General features: G+C 46.5%; 1 protein-coding gene across 1 annotated transcript in view; it reads left to right on the top strand.

The window, feature by feature from the left end:
- The window catches only part of COL4A2 (collagen type IV alpha 2 chain), a 656,575-nt gene that overhangs the window by 32,364 nt on the left and 597,497 nt on the right, over nucleotides 1-26,714 (top strand). The window contains exon 3 of the mRNA XM_086934754.1: nucleotides 6,940-6,991. Coding sequence (XP_086790880.1) covers nucleotides 6,940-6,991 — 52 coding nt within the window. The remainder of the gene's footprint in view (nucleotides 1-6,939; nucleotides 6,992-26,714) is intronic.

Genomic DNA, 26,714 nt, shown 5'->3' with positions numbered 1-26,714 from the left:
CGAGCCTGCTGTTTGGCAGAACTTGACAAGTCGCATATCTGGAGTCAGCACAACTAGTATAAACTTATTGCTGGAAAAATATCAACATAAAAATATTAAATAAAAATCTCAAATAACCCCAGGCTTCAATGAAGTCATTCTTTTATAAGAGAGAACGCGTATTCAGAAAAGGCTATGCCTGTGTGAAGACTTTTAGGAGCACACATTAATTTACATACAAAATTGCATTTAGGTGCAAAAATCAGTCTTGGATGTTAAATAGGCCTGGGTGTGAAATTCAGCTCGATCATGGAGTTTGCGGAGTTATTCCCACTCCGAGCTCTGCGTAGTGTGCAGAGTTTTGAAAAACTCCACTCCGCGGGGCAGAGTTTTTTCCTCGTTCCCGCTTGTCAGTGGTAAGTTGGCGAGCAAGGAAAATCTTACTCAGACCACCTCCTGACCAGATTTCTCAGTGCGGGTGGTTCGGGATGGCAACTACTGCTCGCGTTGAGAAACGTTCCATTCGCGTTGATGAAGCTTCCGCTCAAACAGAAAATCTACTCGAGGAGCAGAAAAAAGCAGCGCCCTCTTGTGCTGCGCATGGTGCCATTCGGGCTAAATTTCCAGCGCATGCCAAACACCTGGCTCTAAATATCAGCGTGAACAGCGTTACCTAACGCACGTTGCCGTTTGCGGAACTCTGCATAGTGCGACAGAGTTTTTTGGTCACTTCAATTCCGCATAGCAGAATTCCGCAAACATCGCCCAGGCCTAATGTTAAATTACACTAGGTGCAAAGTAAGCAGGATAGTGGTAACACTTTAAGAACAAAATCACTTCAGGAGGAAAAATAAAATTGGGTTCAAAAATATATTTTTAGATGAAAAATCATATTTTGTGCAGCATTAACTGGAGTTTTTAGAGAACTAAATCACATTTAGACACACCAACACGTTTTGGTTCAAAATGAGTATTTGGTGCAAAATGTCTTCTAGGAGCAAAAACCTATTCATGAGCAAAATCCAAATTCAGCTGTACAAATACTGTTAGATGCAATATCACTTTTAAAAAAAGCTAGTAGGAGTGTGATATCACATTTAGGTGCACAAGCAATCAGTACAGTAAGATGTCACATTTGGTTGACTACAATTTTTTTCAGTTTTATATAATGCAAACATAGCCCAAGGGCATTATAACGCTTTAGATGAGCACTTGATTAAGTTACACAGAGTCAGGATGTTTTTCAGCACATGGATTGTTGGAAATAGCCCTTTTTGTAGGGTTGTCCCCGAACTTTTTGTTTCTTCCTCCTATTTGTTTTCTGACCTGTTGTTATTGACCATAGAACTCTGGGCACTTTACCACTGCTTATCAGCGCTAAAGTGCATATGCTCCCTGTGTAAATTGATATTGTGATTGGTTGTCCCTGATTGACATATTTATTTTACCAGTAGGACCCTAGTAAAGTGCACTGAGTGTGCCAGGGGTGGTAAATCAAATGCTACTAGTGGGCTTGCAGTGCTGATTGTGCCACCCACATGAGTAGCCCTGAAAAGAGGTCTCAGGCCTGCCAACGCGGAGTCTGTGCGCAGTTTGTTAACTGCCATGTTGACTTGGCAAGTGAACCCACTTGCCAGGCCCTACCCTTCTATTTCTTACACAAAGGACACCCCTACAGTAGGCTCAAGCCCCCCCCCGCCCCCCCGGGCAGGGTGCAGTGTATGTGAAAGGTAGAACATGTACTGGTGTGTTTAACATGTCCTGATAGTGAAACACTACCTATTTAGTTTTTCACTATAGAAAGGCTATCTTGCCCTATAGGACAGAATGGGGAATGCTTTGTAACATTTTCCAAGCATATCTTCCCATAGGGATAAGATGAAAAAATGGAGTTTAGTATCCCTGAACTTAGGATTTAATAACACATATTTTAGTAAAGATGTTTTTTAAATTGTGTGTTTCAAAATACTACTTTTTAGAAAGTGTCTGTTTTCTTGTTCAACCATCCTGTGTGCCTCTGCCTGGTTGTGGATTGACTGTCTGGCTTTGGAGTAACAGGGGCTGGGGAGGTGCAGTGGCTCCATGAGTCTGGATGAGTCGGTAATAGGCTGAATAGGCCTGATCTGCATTTGGAGTGGTGGGAGGAGCAGCACCTGTACCTGTATAGGGCTGTGCCTGCCTTTCATAATGCTGGCTACACCTCCCTTTGGTGTGTCTGGGCCAAGGCTCATACTGACGATGGATGTTGTTGTGCACTTGCAGAGTGCCCCCCAGAACTGGTTTGAACTGGGCTCAGAGCCCCATGCACAAAGAGAACAGAGACATTTTTGGGTATAAGTATTAGACCTAAAACCCCTGAACTTTAGATCATTCCTGGAATTCAAGAAGAATAGCTGGAGAGACTGAGGAGAAGTACTGCCCTTGCTGTGTGTCTGGGGTTGGCCTGCAGTTGCGGTTTCTGCCAAGGAAAGGAGAAGGACTTTGCTGGGTGCTGTGTCCCCTGCTTGAAGGAGATCTCCAAGGGCCTGAACTGTGCTGGCCTCCTGTTCAGACGTCTCAGGGACACAAAGACTTCACCCTGAGCTCCCCTGAACTCCGCTGGCGAAAGTTCTAGCCTGCCAAGAGGTGCCTGTGCCAATTTTGGGCCTCTGGAAGTTATTGCTGCTGTCTGGTAGCTGGAGGATAGAAGAAACTCAAAGAACTACAGAAATCGACGCATCGCTCTTCTTGCAGCTGTTTTCTCGATGCATCTCCATGGCACGAGAAGAATTGTCACGCATCGCCGCGCTGCTGCAGAAACCGCCACAGAGCCTGTCGCCACTATAAGAATAGACGCAACAAGGGATCGCGGCTGAAGAGGACCAACTCAATGCCGCTCACCGCCGCCACATTGATCGGCGACGCATCCTGGATATCCACGCATCGTACCTGTGCGGCACACTTTCCTGACATATCACCTGTGAACCGGAACTGTCACGAAGAATCAACGCATCACTCCCCATACAGACCGGATTCGACGCAACTCAACCACTGCGCGTCTCAGAACTGTCGCATCGCCTCCCCAAGGTCTCAGGACTGTTGCATCTCTTTGTTTTCTGACTCTGCAGCTATTTGGTTTTTGGAACTTTGACACATCTACAAGTACTTTGGTGAAAAGTCACGCATCCATAGATTTCCATGGTACAAGTTCTTGAAACCTTTTTAAAGTCATATTTTTAACTGTGTATGTAGGATTTTTTTCAGTTTGGTCTTGTTTAGTTTAGATAAAAATACTTTATTTTTCTAAACTGGTGTGGTATTCTTTTGTGGTGTTTTCACTGTGTTACTGTGAGTGTTGGTACAAATGCTTTACGCAATGCCTTTGAGATAAGCCTGTCTGCTCGTGCCACGCTACCGAGGGGGTGAGCAGGGGTTATCTAAAGAGTGTATTCCCTTACCCTGACTAGAAGCAAGGGTCCCTATTTGGACAAAGGTACCTATCTCTGCCAACTAGAGACCCCCATTTCCAACTTGAATATTAAGTGATTTGCCTAGAATGACAGGATGTTATACCAACACAAATATTCTCTTGTTCAAATGTGGCAGCTCTGGCCTTTAGGCCACAACTCCTTCCAACACATTTAGATGCAAAATTCTCCTTGGTTCATCATCAGCATGAGTGTGGAAAATGTTTGTGAGCACACATCATATGTGCAAAAACGCATTTAGAGCTGCAAAAGTATGAATGATTGTGGTGTCACTTTTATGAGCAATATCGCATCTAGATGTAAGATCACTCATGGTACAATGTCAGTTGTAGTTCTGAGACACTTTTAGGTGTTGAAACAATTAGAAGCAAAACTCATTTAGGTGCATAGACACATTAAGCTGTAAACGTGCGGTACAAAATGAGTGTGGTGTCAAGCTTAGCTGCAAAATCACTGAATACAGAGAGAATATACAGCAGTAATATGTAACTTTAGGCTTAAACAAGTGTGCAACACTATGACATCACATTTGGCTGACAGCACTGTTGAGGTGCACAATGACCCTGAAGCAACATCTGCATTAACGTGGAAAATATATAGAAGGTATGAAAGCGACAGGTAGTATGATTTCTAGCACCTTCTTTTGAATAGTGTGTTTAATGACAAGTGTTGCATGGAGTGTACACTGTTCTTACTAGATACTTTTAAATACTCGGTGATGTATTTTTCATGAAAGTTTCACTGTCTGCAAACAGTCTGGTACAGAGTAAACTCTCTCCATGTCACTCTTTACAGTGCCTACTTTTCTACTAATATCAAATTCATTTATCAATGTAGGTTCGGTGACTGTGATGGGTTTGATACAGATAAAAGCTGTCCGTAGTTGGGCATTCATTTAAGAACAGACATTGAGTCTCTTGAGGAACTTGGCTTTCTTTGAACAGTTGTTTACAAATTGAACACTGTGTGCAATAAGGGCTTCCCATAGATCTGTGGTTGATTGTTAATGGGAACTAGGCTACCTGTGAAGTGTATGGTATGGAGTAAATGTTGCACATTACACATGCTTGCTACACCTAAAAGAGTTGTATCTGTGATGGCATTAATGATGCTTCATATTAGTCTGAGCTAATTTGTACTTACCTTCAGACCTTTAATGCCATACTAGTTTAACAAGTAATGTGTGCAAAAGTAGCTTGGATGATGGCACTAGTGATGTCATCAGGGAGGAAATCAATGATGTCATTTGAGATGTCATCAGTGCTGTCATAAATGATGTCATAGAACATGTCATGAGTGATGTAATATATGAGGTCATAAGCAGTGCATTGGTGGGGCACACGTTTTAGTTTGCTCTGCTAACTATAACTGGTGAATGTTTGTGTTTTGTTTAGTTCAAAACGTTAATGTTGTCACTGACATATTCATCTAACTATAACGTAAATTTAACTTTTGTTTTTTTTCTGTGAATTTCCAAGTTTGTTTTTAAACAAAAGCAGGCCTTGGCTGCAGTGCTCCCATTCACAAGCCTTCACAGGCCCCGGGCACCACATCCCTCCGGGCCAAATGTAACACAAAAGGAGAGGGGGTGCTCTGCCCCCCTCCCTGAGCCTTCATAGGCCCAAGGATCCCATCCCGGGCTCTTTTTTTGTCTAAAATCGGAGGGGGGCTGCTCGTCCCCCTCCCAGAGGCTTTATGGCCTCAGGAACCCCATCTCCCTGGGTAAGAGGTGTATGCCCCGGTGCCCACCTGGAACCCATAGAGCACATGTTGAGGGCCCAGTCAGCTCTTCGCATGTTGCAGGAGCCAGCAATGCTCCCACCCGGAGGGAGCAGTTATTTATGCTTGCACCCTCCGGGCAGGAGCAATATGTATTCTATGATGCAAGCATGAAAACAAAACACAAGTCTGCTCCAAGACAGAGGGAGCAACTTTAAATCTCCCACCAACTGGGGGCAGACTTATGTGTTTGCTCCTGTTTAGGGGAGATTTAAAAATGCTCCCACCTGACGGGAGCAAACACATTTTCCTGCCCATGCTAGTGTGGGAAGGGAAACTACTCTGTCCTGGGGTTGGTCTCACCGGGACAGAGTACTTAGTACTTGAGGCTGCCTCGGGTAATGGAGTCCCAGCAGCTATAAAGGCTCAGGAAAGGGGACTGTGGCCTGCTCCCTTTTAAATTACAAACAGCCTGAACTGATGAGGTCCCCGGGGCCTTTAGAGGGGCCAATTTTCATTTTGACCTAGGGGGTCCTTCTTGGTCCTCCCACAAGACCTAGGGGGCAGGGTATCCCTACCCTGACCCCGTATATTATATTATTATTTTTTAACAGCTAGAAAGGAGACTTTGGGCCTGAATACGAGTGCAGCCGTCTTACGACCACCGCACTCGCAGTGGTGCACCACAGGCGTTCCACTGTCTGCTGGATTGTGCCTCTGAGTTCCCTGGTGGTGGCACGCCAGACGTCCAATGTAACATTCTGAGCGGGACTGGTGCATTCCTGCTCAGCATATTAGGAGTTTCCCCACCGCCAGCCTTTTCATGGGCGTGAGTCAGCCATGAAAAAACTGGTAGTGGGATAATAAAGGGGGCCCTACAGGGCCCCCGATATACCCCTGCCATGGGTATTCATTCAGAGGGGCACAACATGGGCCCCCTGTCTGTTTGCACCCCCAATTCCAGCACGGCATGGACATCACCGTCTATGCCATGCTGGAAAACTTTTGCCGTTCCCATTGCGGTGTCCTTTTCCTGGCACCGTCGTGGGAATGGCAAAAAGACCGCCTGCCTGCACGAGTTACACTTGTGATCAGGCAGGCGGTCTTTGCGCATCTACGGGGCAGCTGTGCCAGCGGAGAGCCGGCGCAACTGCCCCAAAGTTATAATTACATTAGTATGCTCTATTTTTTAATTGGTGCTCCCCTGAGACTCTTGCAGGAGTCCCTCGCACCCAACCGTCCAGATGTACAAATATTTTAAATCTTAATTTCTCAAAAGCTAATGAACAAATTTACCCCAGATCATGAACGCACAATCTGCAAACGAAGATCTAGGTTCCTGCCGCTTTTGCTGTAATTCCGTTTTCCAATTTTTACAAAGACGATTCTGACAAAAGTCAATAGAAAAGGATTGGGGACATTGCGTTTTGGGACACCCCTTTTTTTTGGCCCCTGCTTGACGGACCACCTGAAACTTTCCATGCACAAACCAGGTAAAAAAGAACGCTTTTGTGGAAAGTTTCGTGGAGTTTTGTCAAATAGTGCCAACGTTATAAGCAAAACAAAAAAGCCACTTCCTATTGAAATGGTGGCCTAACTATAACTACCCAGTGCTGCCCCTGGGTAAGACTACTGTATTCACACATGGGTTTAGCTCTTCTCCCCATGGGAAGCACATTCCCTCCCTCTCTTGTGTAGACAGCTGACATATTGATGCTAAATGACAGCAAGAAGTGGTGTTTATACTACTTTACCTGTGTTTTTCTTTTCCTAGGTGTCTGGTACTTGTGGTGGTTATCACACTGGCAGCAGAGAAAGTGCAGGCGGTAAGTCGTTTCTGTGCATCTTTACATGTACAGTATATCACTTGCTGCTTAAACATGTCAGATTTTGGGTCCAGGGAAAAGTAATGTGTCTGTTTAGCTGCTGCTTTTCTTCATAGTTTGTTGAGTGTGACTGGTTGTAACTCCTCCTACCTGGGTCAGCGGTCAGCATATGCATGGCCTCGTGCAGCTCACGGTATAGAACCAGGGCACAAGTCGTAAAAAAAGAACTGGGGGGACGCTGTCACCGGAAGTGACGTCACAACAGGAAGTGACGTCACGAAAGGTGCTGAGATCCTCGTCCCAGAGAGGCCAAAGTGTGAAGTCCAGCTGTTTGGCAGGGGGGATGGCGTCCCCCAGTAAAATAAGTGGGGGGGACGCCGTCCACCCACGTGGTACCCCGACTTGAGCCCTGTATAGAACCCTAACATAACGGCCAGACTGAGGCAGCTGTGCAAGACGATGGTCACTGGATATAAGTTATTATTCAGTTACAGTGTTTTCCACATAACTATTGATTTGCAACACTTACCACGGTATAAAACACCTACAGCATAATTCCAGATTTAAAAATCGATTGTTTCTAGCTCAAACGGATCAACATTTATGAAATCTAAGCAGCTCAGGTGGGGAAAAGCAGTAGAAAACACTCCGAAAAAAGATGTCAAAATGGTGTCCATCCATATAGAATCAATTCCCCCAGCTGATGGAACTGGATAAAGTATTTTTGTCTGGAGAATTTAAAAAAAGCCTTTCAAAATTAATTGTAATTCGAACAGGATAAAAATAATGATTCCTTCTTTGTCAAAATATTATCTTTTTTTTCATCTTGTACCAGTTTATCTAAACCACAAAAACTGACCTAAAGCTTCAGTTACTTCAACATGGCACTCGAAGCGTGAAAAAAAATCTCAAAATGTTACTATTTTTTTTTTATAAGGTATGTTGTATCTTAAAGCACCCACTATTGAGAGACTTACCTTACATAAGCATCAGTTATATAATACTATTTTATATAACTGACTCTTGAAAAAAAGGTGTTTCCCGCTGTCTCAGAATAAACTCCAAACTGAAGAACAGTGTTAAAACATATTTGGATGCATATAATAAAAGAGGCATGTCTTTTGTTGCATAAAGTGAGACCATGCAGATTTGTTTTCTGCTGAATGTACCATGGAATTTATTAAACAATGTTGTATTTTTTTGTGGGCGGGGGGGGGGGGGGGGGGGTTTAAAGGTAATTGGAAGCGTCTATCTGTACTTCTATGGAAGACAAAAGCATTATTTGTTGTTGAATGACAATGTAAATGGGATCTGATAAATGTGTAAAGTTTTCATTCTTCAAGACTTTGCGTTTTCCTAATAACTGGGATCCCTTCTCTATCAATGTGTGTCACAGAAACAAAAGAGGGAGATAATAATGCAATAGAATGTGCTGCAAAATGCAGAAAAAGCTTCCTATCGTTGCAGCTGAATTTGGTCAAACCTGTTGCATATTTTGGTCCTCCATTACCGCATAAGTCAAATTGTCCTCTGCACAGCTCAGGAAAGAAGGAGTTTTAAAGCATGACTACAGCATGAATGCTCATTTAAGGCCCTCATTTACAACAAAAGCAAATTCCTTAGGTGGGGTCACCCCCAAAATGTACCGACAGCTGCAACAAGTTTTTCTAGGAATCTGGGGTTGACCAGAGTTTTTCAGCCTCCTGACTGGAGCAGCCCTGAAGGATGTGATCAGGGATGCCATTGGTGCTGCCATTATGATGAGTTCTGTAATGTGATTCGTGATGTAATCACTGATGTCATTTGTAATGCTCTATGTGCTGAGGTCAGCAATGTCATCATTGATGTTATTGTGATTGTCAGTGGTAATGTAATAAGTAATTACGTCATTATTGCTATTTTGATTGATGTGATGTGATCATTTTCAAATGCAGTTTGCTGCTACCTCTTATAATAGTTAAGATTTATTTGTGCCCCTCTATCCTTCACCTTCATTCAATCCTTTACCAATCTTCCTCTTCAGGCTGCATGGGGTCTAAGATTACATAAGAAGTTCCCTGCACCTTCCAGAAGGCCTTCTGCAGAAAGGACAGAATTCCTGTGGAGCTGCCCTCTGCTATTAGCCTATCAGAGGGTCCTGTCATTCAACACAAATACAACAACCCTCCCAAGATTAGTTGACAAAAGAACATGGGAACATACCTTGAAGTACTGAATGCCAAACTTGTGAATGTTCTAAGACCACCCCTTAAAGTAAATCCAAACCACTTACCCTTCAAAAGACTGGTAAAAAGCCAAGCTCATAATGCTTTCAAATGTTATGTTTGAGGAATGCCAAATAGGGAATAATCTTCCGTCCTTGGTCCATTGCATAAAGCCTACCTTCTTTCAGTGAGAGAACCCTCTGTTTGAACACGGAAGGCCTACCTTCCAACCAATATACCAGTACCTCAAAAATGGAAACATATGGAGGCGTATTGTCCCTGCTAATACTACTAGCTGTCTTGCCTCACAAGGTGTGCAGCACTTTCTAGATAGGAGTCTACCTTTTCCTCAACCCAAACATACACAGTATTATTCTCTGAATGGCTGTAGCTGTTCTACGTTTGCCCATGTTTTTAGGTCTGGCGTTAGCCAAGATCTTTCACTGTCACAAAAATTCCACATATACTTATAGGGGCTTTTAGCCACCTCTCGTCACCCATTGGTCTGTTATTGTATCATTCACATTTGAATTCTGCCCAGTGCAACATACATCATGGAGCAGTGGGGTCAGCCCACTTCAGCCTCTGGCTAGCTTCACTGTGAATGACAGCATTCTGCTCTTTCACAAAGAGAACATCCCCACTAAGCATTCCCTTCTATTTGAGGAACAAATATGGTAATGTGTGCATTTTGAGACCCAAAATATACTTTTTGCTTTGAACCGATGTTTCTTTTTATTAGGCTTAATGAGGGCCTGGCAGCTTTCCCAGCAATAAAGTTTTACAAATTCATGAGAAGCCAAAACAAGTATTGACACAACCTAAAGGCTAGTGGTCAATGGCATACCTATTGGCTTTGCCAGTGCTTGTTTTTTTGTTGACTGTTTTATAAATTACAAAATGTGCATTAAAACAGCAGTCCACCCAGTAGTTGGTGAGGGCGTCCTCTGTCATTTATCCTTATTTCTCTCTTTCCTGCCTCCTCCCCTTTGTTCAAGGAGAAAGTCTGAGGATGACTAATAGAGGTGCTCAGCACCTGCAGTCACCGACACTAGTTAAGCACTGTTGTTCTCACTCGTTTAAGGGGACCCTCAGCATGCATACCACTACTGGTTTTAATGACGGTGGGTTTCTGATGTACTGGCTGCCTTTGATGCGGCGAGGAAGCAAAGGGAGTGAGTCCTCGTAAGGCAGTGCGTTCCACCAGGACCCTAGGGGCAGCAAATATATGTGTATCACTTGCTCTAGAGTACAGAAGGGTGTGAGCATGCAAAACAATGTTCAATCAAATTTAATTAAAAGGTTCACTTTCCCTCCAGAGGCATTAGTTCCAGGGTCGAACTGGCCTTTTGGGTCTGACAGATCAGTGGGCAGGTCGAACTGGCCTTTTGGGTCTGACAGATCAGTGGGCGGGTCGTTTTTTTTAAGCAGTTGTTTGGCGATTTTATGGCTAGGTGGACCGTATTTTTCCTTTTCATTTCCCTGATTTTGCCTATTTAGATATTTATTTTTAGCTATTTGCTTCACTAACGGGGGTCACTATAGGGGGCCTATTTTTTGTCCCAGCCCTCCCCCCAGCCCCCGATTATTGCAGCCAAAATAAATCGCCAGAATAGCAGTAGTAACTTCACATATCCTCACGTAATCTCCAGAAATTATATCACGTCACCTTGCCCTACATGACCACCATGGTGTATTTCTTTTAACAATCTATACTGAAAACACGAGGCTAAAGCATTTTAATAATCAGTGATTGATAACAATCACAAGTATCCGCCTATTAATGCTTTCAAATGCCTTCTCACTTTTAGGAAGGCAGCTTGATTGGTTAATCACAGGTGTTGCTAAGCAGCAGTAGATGGGTACCAACCCCAAACTTCTCCTAAATTGCGCCTTTTAACTCTTGCTGTTGCTATATTGTTGGTGCTTATCCCCAGTTTTCCAGCGAGATGGCTACAAGGTGAGAAAGAAAAAGTTGTTTCTGAGAGTAGTAAGGCCCTTTTGAGATCAGGCCAGTACTTGGAAAGTGAGATACTCTGAGGTTACCGAATGCAGTTAGTATTTCCACCTCTGTTACCAAGCTGGAATGCAGAATAACATGCAGAGCTTGGAATTTCTGGTCCAATAAAAAAAAATTGCGATTCCCCAATTCCTGTCCCTGTCATGCATACATTTACCAACTTCTTTGGGCAGGCGGTAGCTGTGCATGGAAAAACATTTAATTGCACTCTGTGCATTGTTTAATTTGAGCCGGTGATTTCCGGTGCTCATCACCAGAACCAAATTGTCAACTACGGCGCTTGTGACAGTCTGCCACAAGGTGGCGCTGTCTGGCTAATTTGGAGATGCCAACAACAACAGTTAATTATTTATTCTTTATACATTAAAAATAAGTATTACTTGTCGCCCAAACCATTCTTATAGCTTTGGTGGCCTGGAATAGTCCGAATTGTCACACTTGTAGGAGTATAACGATAAGGGGAGAAGTGTGGCTCAATGGTTAGAGCTGCAGACCCTAATGCAGAGATCTGACCTGAACCAGGGTTCAATTCCCGCCTCAGCTGGTCCTAGGCTCAATTTCCCTGGACCGGATAATTCTCGCCTCGTGCCTATTCTAATCATGGGTCCAACTCTGGGCAATAGCTTGCTTAATCTCCACAACAGCCCCAACAGTGCTAGGATGCCTGGCTTCACCTTGGGGGGTGCCCAGGAGTAGGCACTTCACAGGAAAAGGCCAGGAAGGGTTCCACAGCGGTATGTGCACAGCGCCTTGAGACTCCTTTGGGGGTGATTTGTGGGCTAATCAAAAAAAGCACTACATTAAGTAGTTGTGCTTTTACGAACATTAGTAGCGGGAGCAATGTGTGGTGCAAGCTGCAGTGGCCTCCTGACAAGAGCATGGCACTTATGTTTTTTTGAAAATTAAGCACTGTGTATTGCTACATCTGGTTAAACTTGGAATCCAGTCATGTGGTAACCTGGAGAGATATCACTCCGCACAACTCTGAATGGGCGCCTAAGTGGCATTTAATTTGAGGTAATGGAGATGAAATTCAAGTTTTCCCTGTGCAAGGCACTTAGGTCTCTCCATTTTTCAAACTAAGTTCACCATGGCAAGTAAAGCTCCTGGAATGCTGCAAGTGACGGGGTCAATTGCTTTCTAGGTCTGGTGAAGATATTTCTAAGTTTACCTGCCTGTTTCTGTTTCTGACTGACAGCAGGAATGCTTTGTTCGGTGCTGGCCAACTTCTTTGCGGCTCACTGCCTCTGTCACTGGCCTGGCTGATGATTTTTTTTCCACAATAGCTCTCTCTCTCTTTTTTCCCCATTCCGCTATTGGGTCAATGTACTTAATTTCATGGAATGCAATCAAAGAGATGCCACAATCTTGAACATGCATGCTGTTTGTTTTAACCAATCCATTCACTGCAATTGACACGAGTTGGCGGAGCTGCTGACATGAGCATCAATCACAACCCTTAAAACCCTTCTTGCATAAGTGGGCCGAATAAAACTTTCATCTCTGGTACATCCCATGACACACACACATCGGGGGCATGAAACATACGTGGGCTCAGACTAGTTCAGAGGCTCAACACTGCTTGATCTGAAGTAACTCATTCCTGTCCGAGGCAGCAATTAATCTATTGATCTCCTGAAATAAAAGACATTTGGACACCTGAGATGTGGAAGTAGTTGATTTATTGAAAAAAAGGACAGGCTCTAATATGTGACTCCCCTTCCTTGACCTTCCATAACTACCCCCTGCCTACCTTAGTACCATCATCCCATTGGGGCAAGAAAACAGCCAGGGCTGGGAAGTTGATGTGACCATGCTTCTAACATCTGTACAAATGTGCTAGCTTTAGATACCCTGAATTTTTGTGTATAAGTGAGTCATGGTAAAGCAGGCCTCAGCCAGTGACATGGCTGCTAGCGCCGTCCTCTTGGTCCTCCTCCCGGTATATAGTGTCCACTGCTGAGATCCTATGTATCTGGAGGGCATGCAACCCTCAAAAGACTGCCAAAAGTCCTGAGAACAACTCTCACAGCCATCCTACAAGCAACAAAGAGGATGGGAGTCAAGGCAAAAAAGATGTGACCATGTCGCACTAATCGTGATCGGAGTTCATTGGCTCCAGTATAAGCCAGGCTTTGAATACGTAAATCCCCAAAAATAAGAGAGAAATGCAGTGGGAGCACCAGTTGCCTCTGGATATGATCATCTCTGCCAGCATTGCTAAATCTCTTAGAGGAGCTAGTTCCAAGAAAATTATCTTCTTTGTGCCAGCAGAATTATTTGAATTGGATGCCTGGATGGAGGAGGGAATAGCACATTGCTACATCACAACAGATTCCAAACCATAAAGCAAATGGCCAGATGGCAACCCACAGCAATAGCACAGAAAAGAGTCAAAAGAGAAGCTGTGGAAGCAAAACAATTCTCGTAGGATCCCGGATAATACATCACATTGCTTAAGAATATTTATGCAGAGTGGTTTAGGTGATGTAGGCGTGCAACCATAGCATCAACAATAAGGTTGGCCTACACCCAAGCCAAGAGCAATGACGGTGTAATTTGTTGAAAAACATTTCTTCCGAGAACTTCATTAATACAAAAGCACCGCCAGGATTATTGTGACACCTCAGCCTCCACAAATGGATAACTCACCTGCCTGGTATGATAACGACACCGATGAGGTAGTTCATACAGCCAGTGTGGAACATCAGCCTACAAGAGAAGCGGCAGCTCATTTGAGGCTGCTGCATGTTCCCTAGGCCTACAAGCCAGTTCCTACACAGGATTGCTTCAGCTGGAGCTCTGTATATTAGATCCAGTATCCCACAATTTCAAAGCCACTTGGACAAGCAAAATCTCATGTTCCCCATTGGATCCACTACCAGCGGTTGTATGTGGGAAAATTAACTGCACAAATGTCATGCTCCAAAAATATTGAAGTTAAAATATGGTCTACTAAAATATAATGCAGGTCAACATATACACATAAGATTGGATTTACTCTTCTTAATTGCACATATGAGTTCCTTAAAGAGATGTATATCGTCAAGTTATATATATGTGGAGTTAAGTACAGTAAACCTACTTCTACCTACATATCCTTCCGTACCTCCACTTTACTAGCATGGATATCTAAATGTGGCAGACAGTCCTCCATCAGGAGAATGGAGACCATGGCCTGCATTGACCCCGTGGCACAACAGTTCACCTGCCGTACTATAAATGACAACCTCGAGATGCTGTAAAAGATTCAAAATGGCCACCTAAAGCAAAGCTCTATGCTCATCTGAAGAATAGGACTCTTAATGGCAGACATGCACACATAGGCCCTGATTACGATGTCGGTCGGAGTTGCCGCTGACCGACATCGCTGAAAATGGGGAACCGATCAATCTCAGGTCGGTAGTTCTAACACCACAATTAGGATGCAACCGCACATGGCCATGAGGCCGTCTCTTAATGCAAGACAACCAATGGCTATGATAAAGTAGGGTCAATTTTTTCCACGTATTATTAGGTGCTTACCCAGGTCAATATGTGTATGGTTTCTATTTCCATTCAAACATTTTCTGTTTTTTCTACACTTTGCTGTGTTGTCTTAGACCTTTGTCAAGACGTCACACTCCCATGGTAATGACTGATGCACCATTTGTACAGTAAGGAATAGGGGCATTATGGCATCCACTCAAGGCCAGTGAGTGTACTCTACGGAAATGATCTGCATAACTGCTCATGCATGTCTAAGCGTAGTCCTATAGAAATGGTGCAAAAAAGCCTATTTCTTTTGTAGCCATCTTTATTTCGCGCGTGAGCTCCATGTACTTGTGCTTCCTGGTGTGGACTCCGAGTCCATTTCAAAGTTCCATCACTGGGTAACTGAATGCCTCAGTATGTCTGGCATGTTCCGGCAGATGAATTTTTACATCATGCAGCGACTGTCACTTACCCACTATTTTGAGCATATTGCTCCAAGAACGTCACACAAGAAAGACCCTATTGCTACAGAACGTGTAACTTGGCAGCTTTGTGAGGAGGCTGTTTAAAACACAACAAAGAAGCATTGGCAAAGCCAATAGGTGTGGTGTTGTTAGTACCAATATAACAAAAAATGGCTAAAAGCGAAAACATATTTTTGGGCCTCAAATAGCACACATTTCCATAGTAGTCCATGGCACTGAAGGGTATTACTTTTAATGCAGATGTGCATCTGTGAAAGAGTAGAATGGAGTCACTCGTGAGTAAAGTTAACCAACGTCTTACGTCGGCTGATCCATTGCCTCGTGATGTTTTCTGTAGTGGAAATATTTGAATGGCACAATTATAGGCCAATGGATGAAGATAACTGGCTGAAAGTCCATATAGGTCCATATGTTGTGTATGTACTTTTAGCAAAATCAAAAGGTCTTTGCTGAAACATGGTTCAACCATGGTTGTTCACAGGTGACTACAGGGAAATCATGGCGGATCATGGTTTTAAGGGCTGTAGCAAGGTATTTCGTAGATTGGCATAGTAGCCAAGGGGGTTGATGTTAGTTACCCCCTCTGACAAACCCTTTGGTTTGAAGATTTGTAATGACATCATCCGTGTTAGGCCCTCTTAAGAGGCGAGGGTTGTCTATTGTTTTGCCAACAGTCATTTTGTAAATATTTGTAATTTTCTAATTCACATACCTGGTGGCTATCTTGTGGGAAAGCTTACTCTCAGTGCAGTAGAAATATGTTGCCTATAGTGAGAAGCCAGTGATGAAGGATATGCTTTTCATTGATTCATCGTGAAAAGTTGTGTCAGATGCACAGTGTAGGAAGCTGGCTCTTTATATGATAAACCAAAAGGAGGTGTATTGTGCAAAGAGTCCAGGGGTTTCCCCATGAGTAGACTGGGGCTACCATACTAACCAGATATTGGTTAGTGGTAGTGGATTCACTGTTGCAGTGCACTGATCGTACCCTCCCATTTGAATGGCATATATACCTCTTATACTTACACTGTAGGAGCTGCAACAACAAAGTCATCTCCAGGTTCCTCGACCTAGGGATAGCAGTGGCAGAAAGGCTAATCACCAAAAGGTGGAAGGCCCCCTAATCCCCGCGCATAACAATGTGGAGACGCTTCATGCTCACCTGGGCCAAGCCGGAAAGTGTTGCACTCCGCCGCGAAGGCACACTAGGGACTCGCAAGGTCCCCCTCGCTTCTGGGTGGGACACAGTCCTGGCTGCTCTGACCTCTGCACAAAGTGACACCACACCACCTCTGACCTCAATAGACGATGTCCCCTAAACGCACATGACACAATGGGGAGCCAGTGGGGGGGGGGAGGGGTGCACCCACATGCATGCCCCTCTCCAAGCCAACAGCCATCACTGGAGTGCAAGCAATGCGCATAAGCGCCAGGAGAGCCTTGTCTGGGGGGCCCAAGAGCCAATTCCACAGTTCAGACCCCTTCCCTATTAAGTATTATTTTGTCACTGTTCCGTTGTCACCCGCCTCCACTGTTCAATGGCATATCGCATTAAAGACACAAAGGACACAGATGCACAGTGCAAGTCCCAATAACTGCAGTTAAGTTGACATCAACTGTGTACACCTGAGGCAAGGTAACTCACACTAAAGAATATAAAACAATGCTACACAATGATGTTAAATTGTTGAAAAACTACAAATTAATCAAAGCACACTGTAAACTATGGCTGATATGAGTGCCAGAAATGCATATGTCAACAAACATTGTACAATGTAACTACTTGAACAACTATATAGCCTGCACACGCCTGTTATACGGTTAAAAAAAAGACAATTCAATAAAAACAGAGTTAACAAAAATGAGTAGACAGGGGCTTGCTTCAGAAATCCCAAGGTGCTCTTCTAAGGGGTAGTGTGGTCGAGCAGCCTTAGCGGAGTGTTAGACATCTGCAAATACATGCCGTAGTCAATAAACGATGCACACAACTCAATAAGGATATCCAAAGAACTTTATAGAAATAACACTTACCTTTATATATGTTTAGGCACCAGAATCAATATGATCAGTTAAGTATGTTATGCAAGAGAAATACTTTATGTTTTGAAAAAAGTCAACAGTGCATTTTTCAGAGCTGCAATGTTATCCTATAGGAGGAAAAACAAGCACGGCATTCAGGTACAGTACAGCGACTTACGAGGTCCATCTCCGGGACTTATGATGGAGTATCAGGCAAGGTCTAAGGCAGCACCAGGAGATCACCTCCAGCAGCACTAGGGCGGCCAGGTACAGTGGTACAATACAGGGTCGGGTGCTCAATGTTAGTCAAAGGGGATCGGTCTTTGTGAAAAGAGGCTGCAGGATTTGACTGGAATGCAGTTGGATTGAACCATGCAAATGGTTCAAATCTTGTGATGCTAGGGGGTGCTGCAACACCAGAACTCTTCTTCTCCTTCGGGTGGCCGGGTGCAGAGGGTCTTTGCGGTGTCTGGTTTCTTCACCTGGGAACACTCGCGGTTGAGGGGGCCTGAAAACAGAGGCTACAAATGGCATCTGGGAGTTCACGAGGGTTGAACCCAAAGTATACTCCGTCTTTTGAGGGCTTGGGGACCACACTGACACTGTTGGCCCACTTTGACATGGGCTGGGGGGCTCGGGTGCAGTAGTGCTTGGCGGCATCAGGTTTTAGCAGTTCCGGAGTCCTCATGGTTTTCTTGGGGTGCCTGCAGGATGCAGGGGAGCAACTCAGCTACTCCACTGGAGTTCTTCAGTTTTTATTGAAGGCAGACCACCCTCCCAGGCTTTGGAGGCATGATAGCTGTAGGATGAGACACGTTTTGTGCAGTTTCAGTGGGGAACAGCAGACAAGTGGTGCCATGTCAGTTGCTCTTCCTCAATCTTGTGCTTCAGGTTCAGATACTTGTCTCGGGTGGCAGGCTGGCGAAAACCAGTCAGTTAGCACACCCATAGCTGGTAGTTTTCAGGGGACACCTCTAAGGTATCCTCTGGGTGCATGCATTATTAAATACAACACCGGCATCAGCGTGGGTCTAATAATACGAGATGTTTGATACAATTCATCCATATTTTCAGGGTAGCCATCATGTAGCTTGGGAACTCATTTTTACCCCTGTCCAGCACATGCACTCAAAATGACTTCTCTGCTCTCTTTTACTAGCAGCAATGGAACTGACCAGCACAGGAGCATATCTGCTCGTGTAGTTATGCCCTCACAAGTAGTATAGTGCACCCTGCCTTAGGGTTGTAAGGCCTTCTGTATGGGTGACTTACCTTTACTACATGCAGTCACCAGACCTGGCTTAATCATGAAAGGATTCAACAAAGGCAATATGACTGGCTTATTTATAGGATGTGAAAGCCAAATGTCATTAAAGAGTGGTTGCAATCACACTGTTTTAACCCTTTGCCTGCTGATGACGGAACCGCTCCGTCATCAGCTGCGGTGGCGTTGTGCTTATGACGGAGCGGTTCCGTCATGGCCCGCTCGGCGCTCCTGCGCGAAGTCCGCGCCTGCCCTGAGCGTTCCATTGAGCGGGGCGGGCCATGACGGAACCGCTCCGTCATAAGCACAGCGCCACCGACGCTGGTGATGGAGCGGTTCCGTCACCAGCATGCGGCCGCCGCGCGGCCGCCCCGCCCCCTTAGCACTGCGGCGGAATAGCCGCTGCAGTGAAGGGGTTAAAGTCTTTAGACAGGTATTTTGTTACATGAAATCTCACAGGTTGCCATAGTAGTTGTGAGTTTTCCTTTTGGTTAGGTAGACTTCCTGCCAGCAACTCTGTTTCATGAAAGCGTGCAGCAACCTAGACCGGCAACTTGTGATTGCGGGAAAATTACTTGTTGTTAATTGCTCGCTTGTACATTTCTGTTCCTATTGTGAAGTGCTCTGACGCCTTCGGGGAAAGTCCGCGCTCTATAAAGACGTGTAAGTACGTAAATTGTTCAGCTCTGCCCAGCGTCGCTGTTAGACACCGTACACCCTTTGTTTGTGGTTTCACTTTCACTGCCTGTTTCGCCCCTTTGCATTGGCGGGTTCGTTTTCCTTGTGTTACCGTTTTTGTCCCCTTTCCTGTCTTCGTCCGCTTTGCTTCCGCTTGTATCACGGCAGAATTCGGTCGTTTTGCGGAGATCGACGAGTATTTGGAGCCCGGCACTGCAGTATAGCGCCCACACGTCGAATGTAACGCGCACATAGCTCCTTCCCACGTCAACAAAGCGGCACTGTGGCTGGAGCTCGTGTACAGCGCCTTCCTGCAGTATAGCGCCCATGTACATTCCTTCCCGATAAAAGTGCAGGGGTCACCACAGCAATATAGCGCCCACACTCCGGGAAAACTGTTTCAGTAGCGCGTACCTCTAGAAACTTCATGCGGGACCCCAGCCACACATAGCTCCTTCCCACGGCAACAAAGCGGCACTGTGGCTGGAGCTCGTGTACAGCGCCTTCCTGCAGTATAGCGCTCACGTAGATTCCTTCCCGATAAAAGTGCAGGGGTCACCACAGCAATATAGCGCCCACACTCCGGGAATAGTGTTTAAGTAGCGCGTACCTCCAGAAACTTCATGCGGGACCCCAGCCACACAGCGGCTGCAGACAGTGAGGTGGGGGGCACCGCTCCTTACGTGAAGCGCTGTATGGAACTCTTCTAGGCACCTTTGGGAGACAGTGATTCCAGTTCAGCCCGTCGAACAGTCCAGCTTCCCGTCGGCGATAGAACCAGTAACCAGGCCTTGTTCTCAAGTGATGCCCGTGACCTGCTTCCTCGGCTGCCGGCACCGGCGGTCCTAAGATATCTCTGACCCCTGATCATGCAGGACTGTTTTGTTGCCCTATGCGCCCTCCGCTTCCCAACAGCCCCCAGAAGCTTACATCATCTTCTAACAGCGCTTTCTAACTGTGTATCGGAGCTGGTGCTGGGCTCAGTCGATCTAAGTCACCATTTTGTGTGACATATTCGCTCCGGGTTATTTCCGAGATATAGACCGCCAGGTGACCCTCCCTTTGGTGAGAGAGATCAGGCTGCCTTGCTCTCGGTAGCCGTAGCAGAGTTTAGATCACACCGCCCACTTGAGCTTTCAAAGCTTTTCAAGCCCTCCTGCGGGAGCGAACCTGTAGCGTACCTTCCAGTAATCAAACACAGTTTTCAGCGTGCGCTTTTGTCTGGCGCAGCTCTTGGTTCACAGCTGTGTTTCTCTTGGGTTTCGGCTTTGATGGACCACCATTTTGGTCTTGCATCTCGTTCCCCTCTTTTCTGAGGAGCCACCACGATTTTCTCTCTTCATCGGGCACCTGACGTTGTTGCATTGCTGTCCACCTTGGCAGCAGGCTTTCCGATGCTTACATTTTACATTTGCTGTGCCCCCTCGCTCGCATACTCATCTCAATTCTTGAGATGAGTCTCCTCAGCCAGGACGTCGCGGCGCGAGCTGGGTGGGGCAGGTGAGCACCCACGCTCACACACACACACCCACACCCTCACACTCCCCCACCCTCACACTCCCCCACCCTCTCACTCCCCCACCCTCTCACCCCCATATCCCCACACCCCCTCACCCTCACATCCCCTCACCCTCACCCACCCTCACACCCCCTCACCCACCCTCACAACCCTCTCACCCTCACCCTCACACACCCCCACCATCACACACCCCCACCATCACACAACCCCACCCTCTCACCAACCCTCACACACCCCACACCCTCACTCCCACTCACCCTCACACCCCCTCACATCCCCTCACCCTCACATACCCTCACCCTCACATACCCTCACCCTCACATATCCTCACACCCCTCACCCCCTCACACACCCTCTCACCCTCTCACCCTCACTCACCCTCTCACTCACTCACTCACCCTCACTCCCCCTCACTCACCCTCACACCCCCTCACTCACCCTCACACCCCCACCCTCACACACCCTCACACACCCCCACACACACACACCCTCGCCCCCCTCCCACACACAACCTAGCCCCCCCTCCTACACACACCCTCACACCCCCTCGCCCTCACACCCCCTCGCCCTCACACCCCCTCTGCCCTCACACCACCTCACCCTCACTCTCCCCCACCCTCACTCAACCCCCACACCCTCACTCACCCTCGTGCCCTCACCCTCACAACGCTCTCACCCCACTTACTCACCCTCACACCCCCTCACATCCCCTCACCCTCACACCCCCACACCCCCTCAATCTCACCCCCCTCACCCTCACCCTCACACCTCACACACACTCACCCCCTCACACACTCACCCCTTCACACACTCACCCCCTCACCCTCACACCCCCGTCACCCTCACCCTCACACCCCCGTCACCCTCACACCCCCGTCACCCTCACACCCCTGTCAACCCCATACCCCCTTCATCCGCACACCTTGTCACCCTCACACCCCTGTCACCCTCACACTCCGTCACCCCGTCACCCTCACACACCCGTCACCCTCACCCCCTCACACCCAACACCCTCACACACCTTCAGCCTCACACCCCCACACACCCTCACCCTCACACCCCCTCACCCCCATCACCCTCACCACCCCTCACCCTCACACCCCCTCACCCTCACAAACTCACACCCTCACAACCCCATCCCCTCCGCCTCATCCCCCCTTACCCACCCCCTCACCCCCCCTCACACCCCTCACCCTCACACCCCTCACCCTCACACCCCTCACCCTCACACCCCTCACACCCCGTCACCCTCACACCCCGTCACCCTCACACCCCCGTCACCCTCACACCCCCGTCACCCTCACCCCCGTCACCCTCACCCCCGTCACCCTCACCCCCGTCACCCTCACCCCTCGTCACCCTCACCCCCGTCACCCTCACAGCCCCTGAACACCCTCATCCCCACACACCCTCACCCTCACACACACCCTCAAGCCCCCTCACCCACCCTCACTCCCATCACCTTCACCCCCCTCACCCTTTCACCCTCACAACACCTCACCCTCACATCCCCACCCCCTTACCCTCACCCACCCCTCACCCTAACCCCCCCTCACCCTCACACCCCCCACACCCCTTCACCCTCACACACCCTCACACCCTCCCCCACCCCCTCAAACCCCCCCTCACCTCACACCCTCCCCCTCACATCCCTCACCTCACACCCCCTCTCACCCCCTCTCACCCTTACCCACACACCCCGTCACCCTCACACCCCGTCGCCCTCACACCCCGTCGCCCTCACACCCCGTCGCCCTCACACCCTGTCGCCCTCACAGCCCCTGAACACCCTCACCCCCACACACCCTCACCCTCACACACACCCTCAAACCCCCTCACCCACCCTCACTCCCATCACCCTCACCCCCCCTCACCCCCTCACCCTTTCACCCTCACAACACCACACCCTCACATCCCCACCCCCTTACCCTCACCCACCCCTCACCCTAACCCCCCCTCACCCTCACACCCCCACACCCCCTCACCCTCACACACCCTCACACCCTCCCCCACCCCCTCACACCCCACCTCACCTCACACCCTCCCCCTCACATCCCTCACCTCACACCCCCTCTCACCCCCTCTCACCCTTACCCACACACCCCGTCGCCCTCACACCCCGTCGCCCTCACACCCCGTCGCCCTCACACCCCGTCGCCCTCACACCCTGTTGCCCTCACACCCCCTCGCCCTCACCCCCCGTCGCCCTCACCCCCGTCACCCTCACCCCCGTCACCCTCACCCCCCGTCACCCTCACACCCCGTCGCCCTCACACCCCGTCACCCTCACCCCCACACACGCTCACCCTCACACACACCCTCATACCCCCTCACCCATCCTCACCCCATCAAACTCACCCTCACACTCCTCACCCCCCTCACGGTACCACAACATCACTATGCGCTACTACAGCATCACTGAACGCCACAGCATCACTCATTCGCCATTACAACATCACTCAGCGCCACCACAGCATCAATCTGTGCAACCATTAAACAACTGGTTCAAATATGTTCTCTCAATATTTCAAGATTTATTACAAATTTAACAAATAGATGTTAATATTTCACTTCTGTTCTTGGATTTTCGACACAATAAAATACACTGAACATAATTTTCACAAAAGTTATTTACAAAAGTTTAAGCTATTGTATAAATGACAATGACTTTTATTTAAGTATAAATTATTTAAAAAAATTAAGCCATTATTTGTAATATCAATACATGTAAGTCACGTAAATGCAACACATATTGCATTACAAATGCTATAGGTGTCACATTTGCGAAAGTTATAACTATTAACATTGGAAATGACAAAGCTCGATATTTTCAAAAACAAAACATAAATAAAAAATTTGTAATTTACAATACCAATAGCTCAAACTTTCCTAATGCGAGACCTATTGCATTGCAAATGCTTGTTTAGGATGAATTGGCAATACACTGTATTAAAGCATGTAGACAGATAATTTGTTTCATGGAATCTCTCACATTTACTTAGCAGGCAAGGATATGGTGTTGAGTAACCCCTTGTTTAAAGCGTGGTGGTGGAACATTTGCCAGACCCTCTGAGGAACCCCTGGCAGGTTTAGTTGTGCACCAGTCTTTAGTAATTAAAATATCATTAAAAAGACATATATATTTGTACATGCATATGCGTGCATAGAGGTGCTTTTGGGTCAGCCCTCTTCTGCTATTGGTCTGTTCAAGTGTCATTTACTCTCTGCTTCGACCCATTGCAGCATACAGCATAGGCAATAGGTGAGCCCACTTCAGCCATTGGTTTGATTGCCCTGTGAGTGGCAGCATTTTGCCCGAACGCCTGCCATCTGGCTGAAATCGAGTATGCGCCAATGTAAGGGCTGGTAGGACAGTGCTTTAGATTTTCATTTTCTCCAATGGTAGGCTACTTTAATCTCTGTCCTTCTCCTTTTTTATATTACATTTGAAGAGTGTTCTACAATGCCCAAGACAGTGCTACTAGGCTGCCCACCTGCCATTCATTTCGTCTGGAGTGCACCCCATCCTGCTCAGGCAGTGCTTCTAAGCTGGCAGCTATCTTAGAATGGTATTGTCAATGTTTTTACCAGTCTAAGATGTCCACTGAATTGATTCTAAACGTGGCAACCATAGTTGGAACTTTAAAGCACCTATACATTATGTGCAGTACCCCTGAAAGATGACCATCGACCTCTATGTTTAATTTATGTTTGTATTGCTATCATACGACCTCCATGTGTAAACAAGGACTTGTTTTCATTTTTCAAACTTTTTCTTTAACTATATCTTGCATATCTGTGATGCGCGTGTGTGTGTGGGTGTGTGCTTTATTTCAAATAAGTAAGTTGGTGAATGCAAGAATGAGTCAGTAGTGGTGAAGTGCAGAGCACTTAAACTCACCGGTAAGCGAAGAGGCACTTTCAGTTAAAAGCCAAACCTACTGGCTTTGCCAATGCTTGTTTTCCTTCCTTCAAGGCTGTTGCATTCCATTTCTGGTTAAATGTTTGTAGTTCCTTTACAGATGTCCACATTCCTTCTACGAAATTCCCAGGTTTGGCTCACTCATGGGCCATGAACACACACGTGTGTGTGTGTGTGCTGTGTTGATGTTTGTGCCTGGTGTATGTTGACAGTTTCCAGCACCAGTGCACATGTCCGGCATGGACTTGGGGGTCTTGATTATGACAATGTGAGGTGTTGTGTCAGATTTATACACACTGCTCGTATTCTCTATTGGTCCATAGTCGCACTCCATAGATTGTCACATACAGCTCGCTGCTTTCCGCATCAACATCTTTTTAAAAAAACAAACTGGTCGGCTGTACTTTTTGATTTAATTTTCCATACTTCAAGGGCTCTAATAAGTGGAGATTGGTGATTTGAGAATCTGATAGGCACTTCATAAAACCCTTTTTCAAAAGAAAACATAAACATTACAAAGGTTGAAAAAGGCAACAAACATCATGGGCGATTGAAGGGCCTGTGTACATCCCTTGGCACTGTTGTAATGCTCCAAGGTCCACTGGTTTCCTTAATGACAATTTCTACCCCGCATAATCATGAACTAAAATGCAAGAAACATCTGCAACTTGTAATGGAAAAACATTCCAAAGTGGTATGGCAGTAAACCTAATGGAGCACGCCAAGAAACAGTATTCATGTTGACTTCTTTGAAAAACTGAATCTCGCGTTCTTAGGCCTGTGATAATCTCGATTCGGGCACAAATGGAAATTTGTGCGGCGATTCCACACAAGCGATGTAGTTTTCATCCACCTAATTTTGCCAGCTATAGTTTGGAGAATTTATAACATTCCCAGTTCTGCCACAGGGAACGATGGAAAACACATGGCAATACTGAATTACCCCCATTCTGACTCTTGGATTTCATAATGATGCGGTAATGCCACATCGAGGAAAAAAATAACCCTGCGGTATCGTGATGATCGTCAATAATACGACCTCTTCACCTGACCGCGTGCTAAAAAGAGGAGACTGTAAAAGTTCGCCGGCAAAGCGTTTCGACGCCTCGTCAGGGGTAATAAACGCTATATAAATGCAATTACAATAACAGTCAATAGGATAAAAAAGCAGGAAAGAATGTTAAGGACAACTTAACGGAAAGTACCCACTGAGTAGACAACTTAACGGAAAGTACCCACTGAGTAGCAAGAGCTAGTTGCTTTATGACGTTGTTGTACAGCTAAAGCGTAAGTAGAAAAGGGACCATTATTTCAATGGTTCTGTGAGAAATATGGGACTTTGTAGAAAGTGACCACCACACACCACTGTAAGTAGAACACTTCATTCAAGTATTGAAAACAGGACGACATCCATAGCCTGCCAGTCAGGTACTGACAGGGAGAGCGTCTTGGTATATTGACAGGACAAGGGTCAGCCCAACCGGGGCAGAACAGAGGGGGGGAACGGAATATACCAACTTACATTTTAGGTAATTACAACAGATTTCTTGTCTGTGTGGATTAGGAAAGACACACCAGCAAACAGATGAGGTCACTGTCGCCCAAAGAGTTTTGTGTTTTGTTGCTGGGACTGTTTTAAAGAAAGTGGTGTGAAAATGATAAAATGGACAGGAAAGAGCTGGTCATAGTGACCCTATGAAGGAGCAGGAAGCATTGTGAAGGGTTATCAAGGGGGCCAAGATTTGTAATGAGAGAAGGGCAGTCGGAGAGAACTCAGCCAGCCCAGGGCAGGATATGTCAGCCCATATCAGGATAAGGAAGGAAGGGGCGGAGCCATGTTGAGAAAACCGATTCATTCTACTGCTCCCAGGAGAGTTTACTGAGGAAAGGACCCTGACAAACGATACATTATCTACAGAGGCATTTTAAGAGAGGTTGTTAGGATTTCCTTTTCTGTAGAGGAATTGAGAAAGTACCTCGAGTCATTCAGCAAACAAGACGCATTAATCCACTGGGATTTAACCATATGTGTTTTAGTAAATTAAATGAACGCCGTGTACGCCAACTGTTAGAAATGGGGTTTCTGGATGGCTAGGGTGAACACCTAAGCCAGGCAGAACCCAACACTCTAGTTAGGG

This window comes from Lissotriton vulgaris, chromosome 8, assembly GCF_964263255.1.
Source record: "Lissotriton vulgaris chromosome 8, aLisVul1.2, whole genome shotgun sequence".
Classification (NCBI taxonomy): Eukaryota; Metazoa; Chordata; class Amphibia; order Caudata; family Salamandridae; genus Lissotriton; species Lissotriton vulgaris.
The sequence above is the reverse complement of the archived record's forward strand: the minus strand, read 5'-3'. Positions and strand labels throughout refer to the sequence as shown.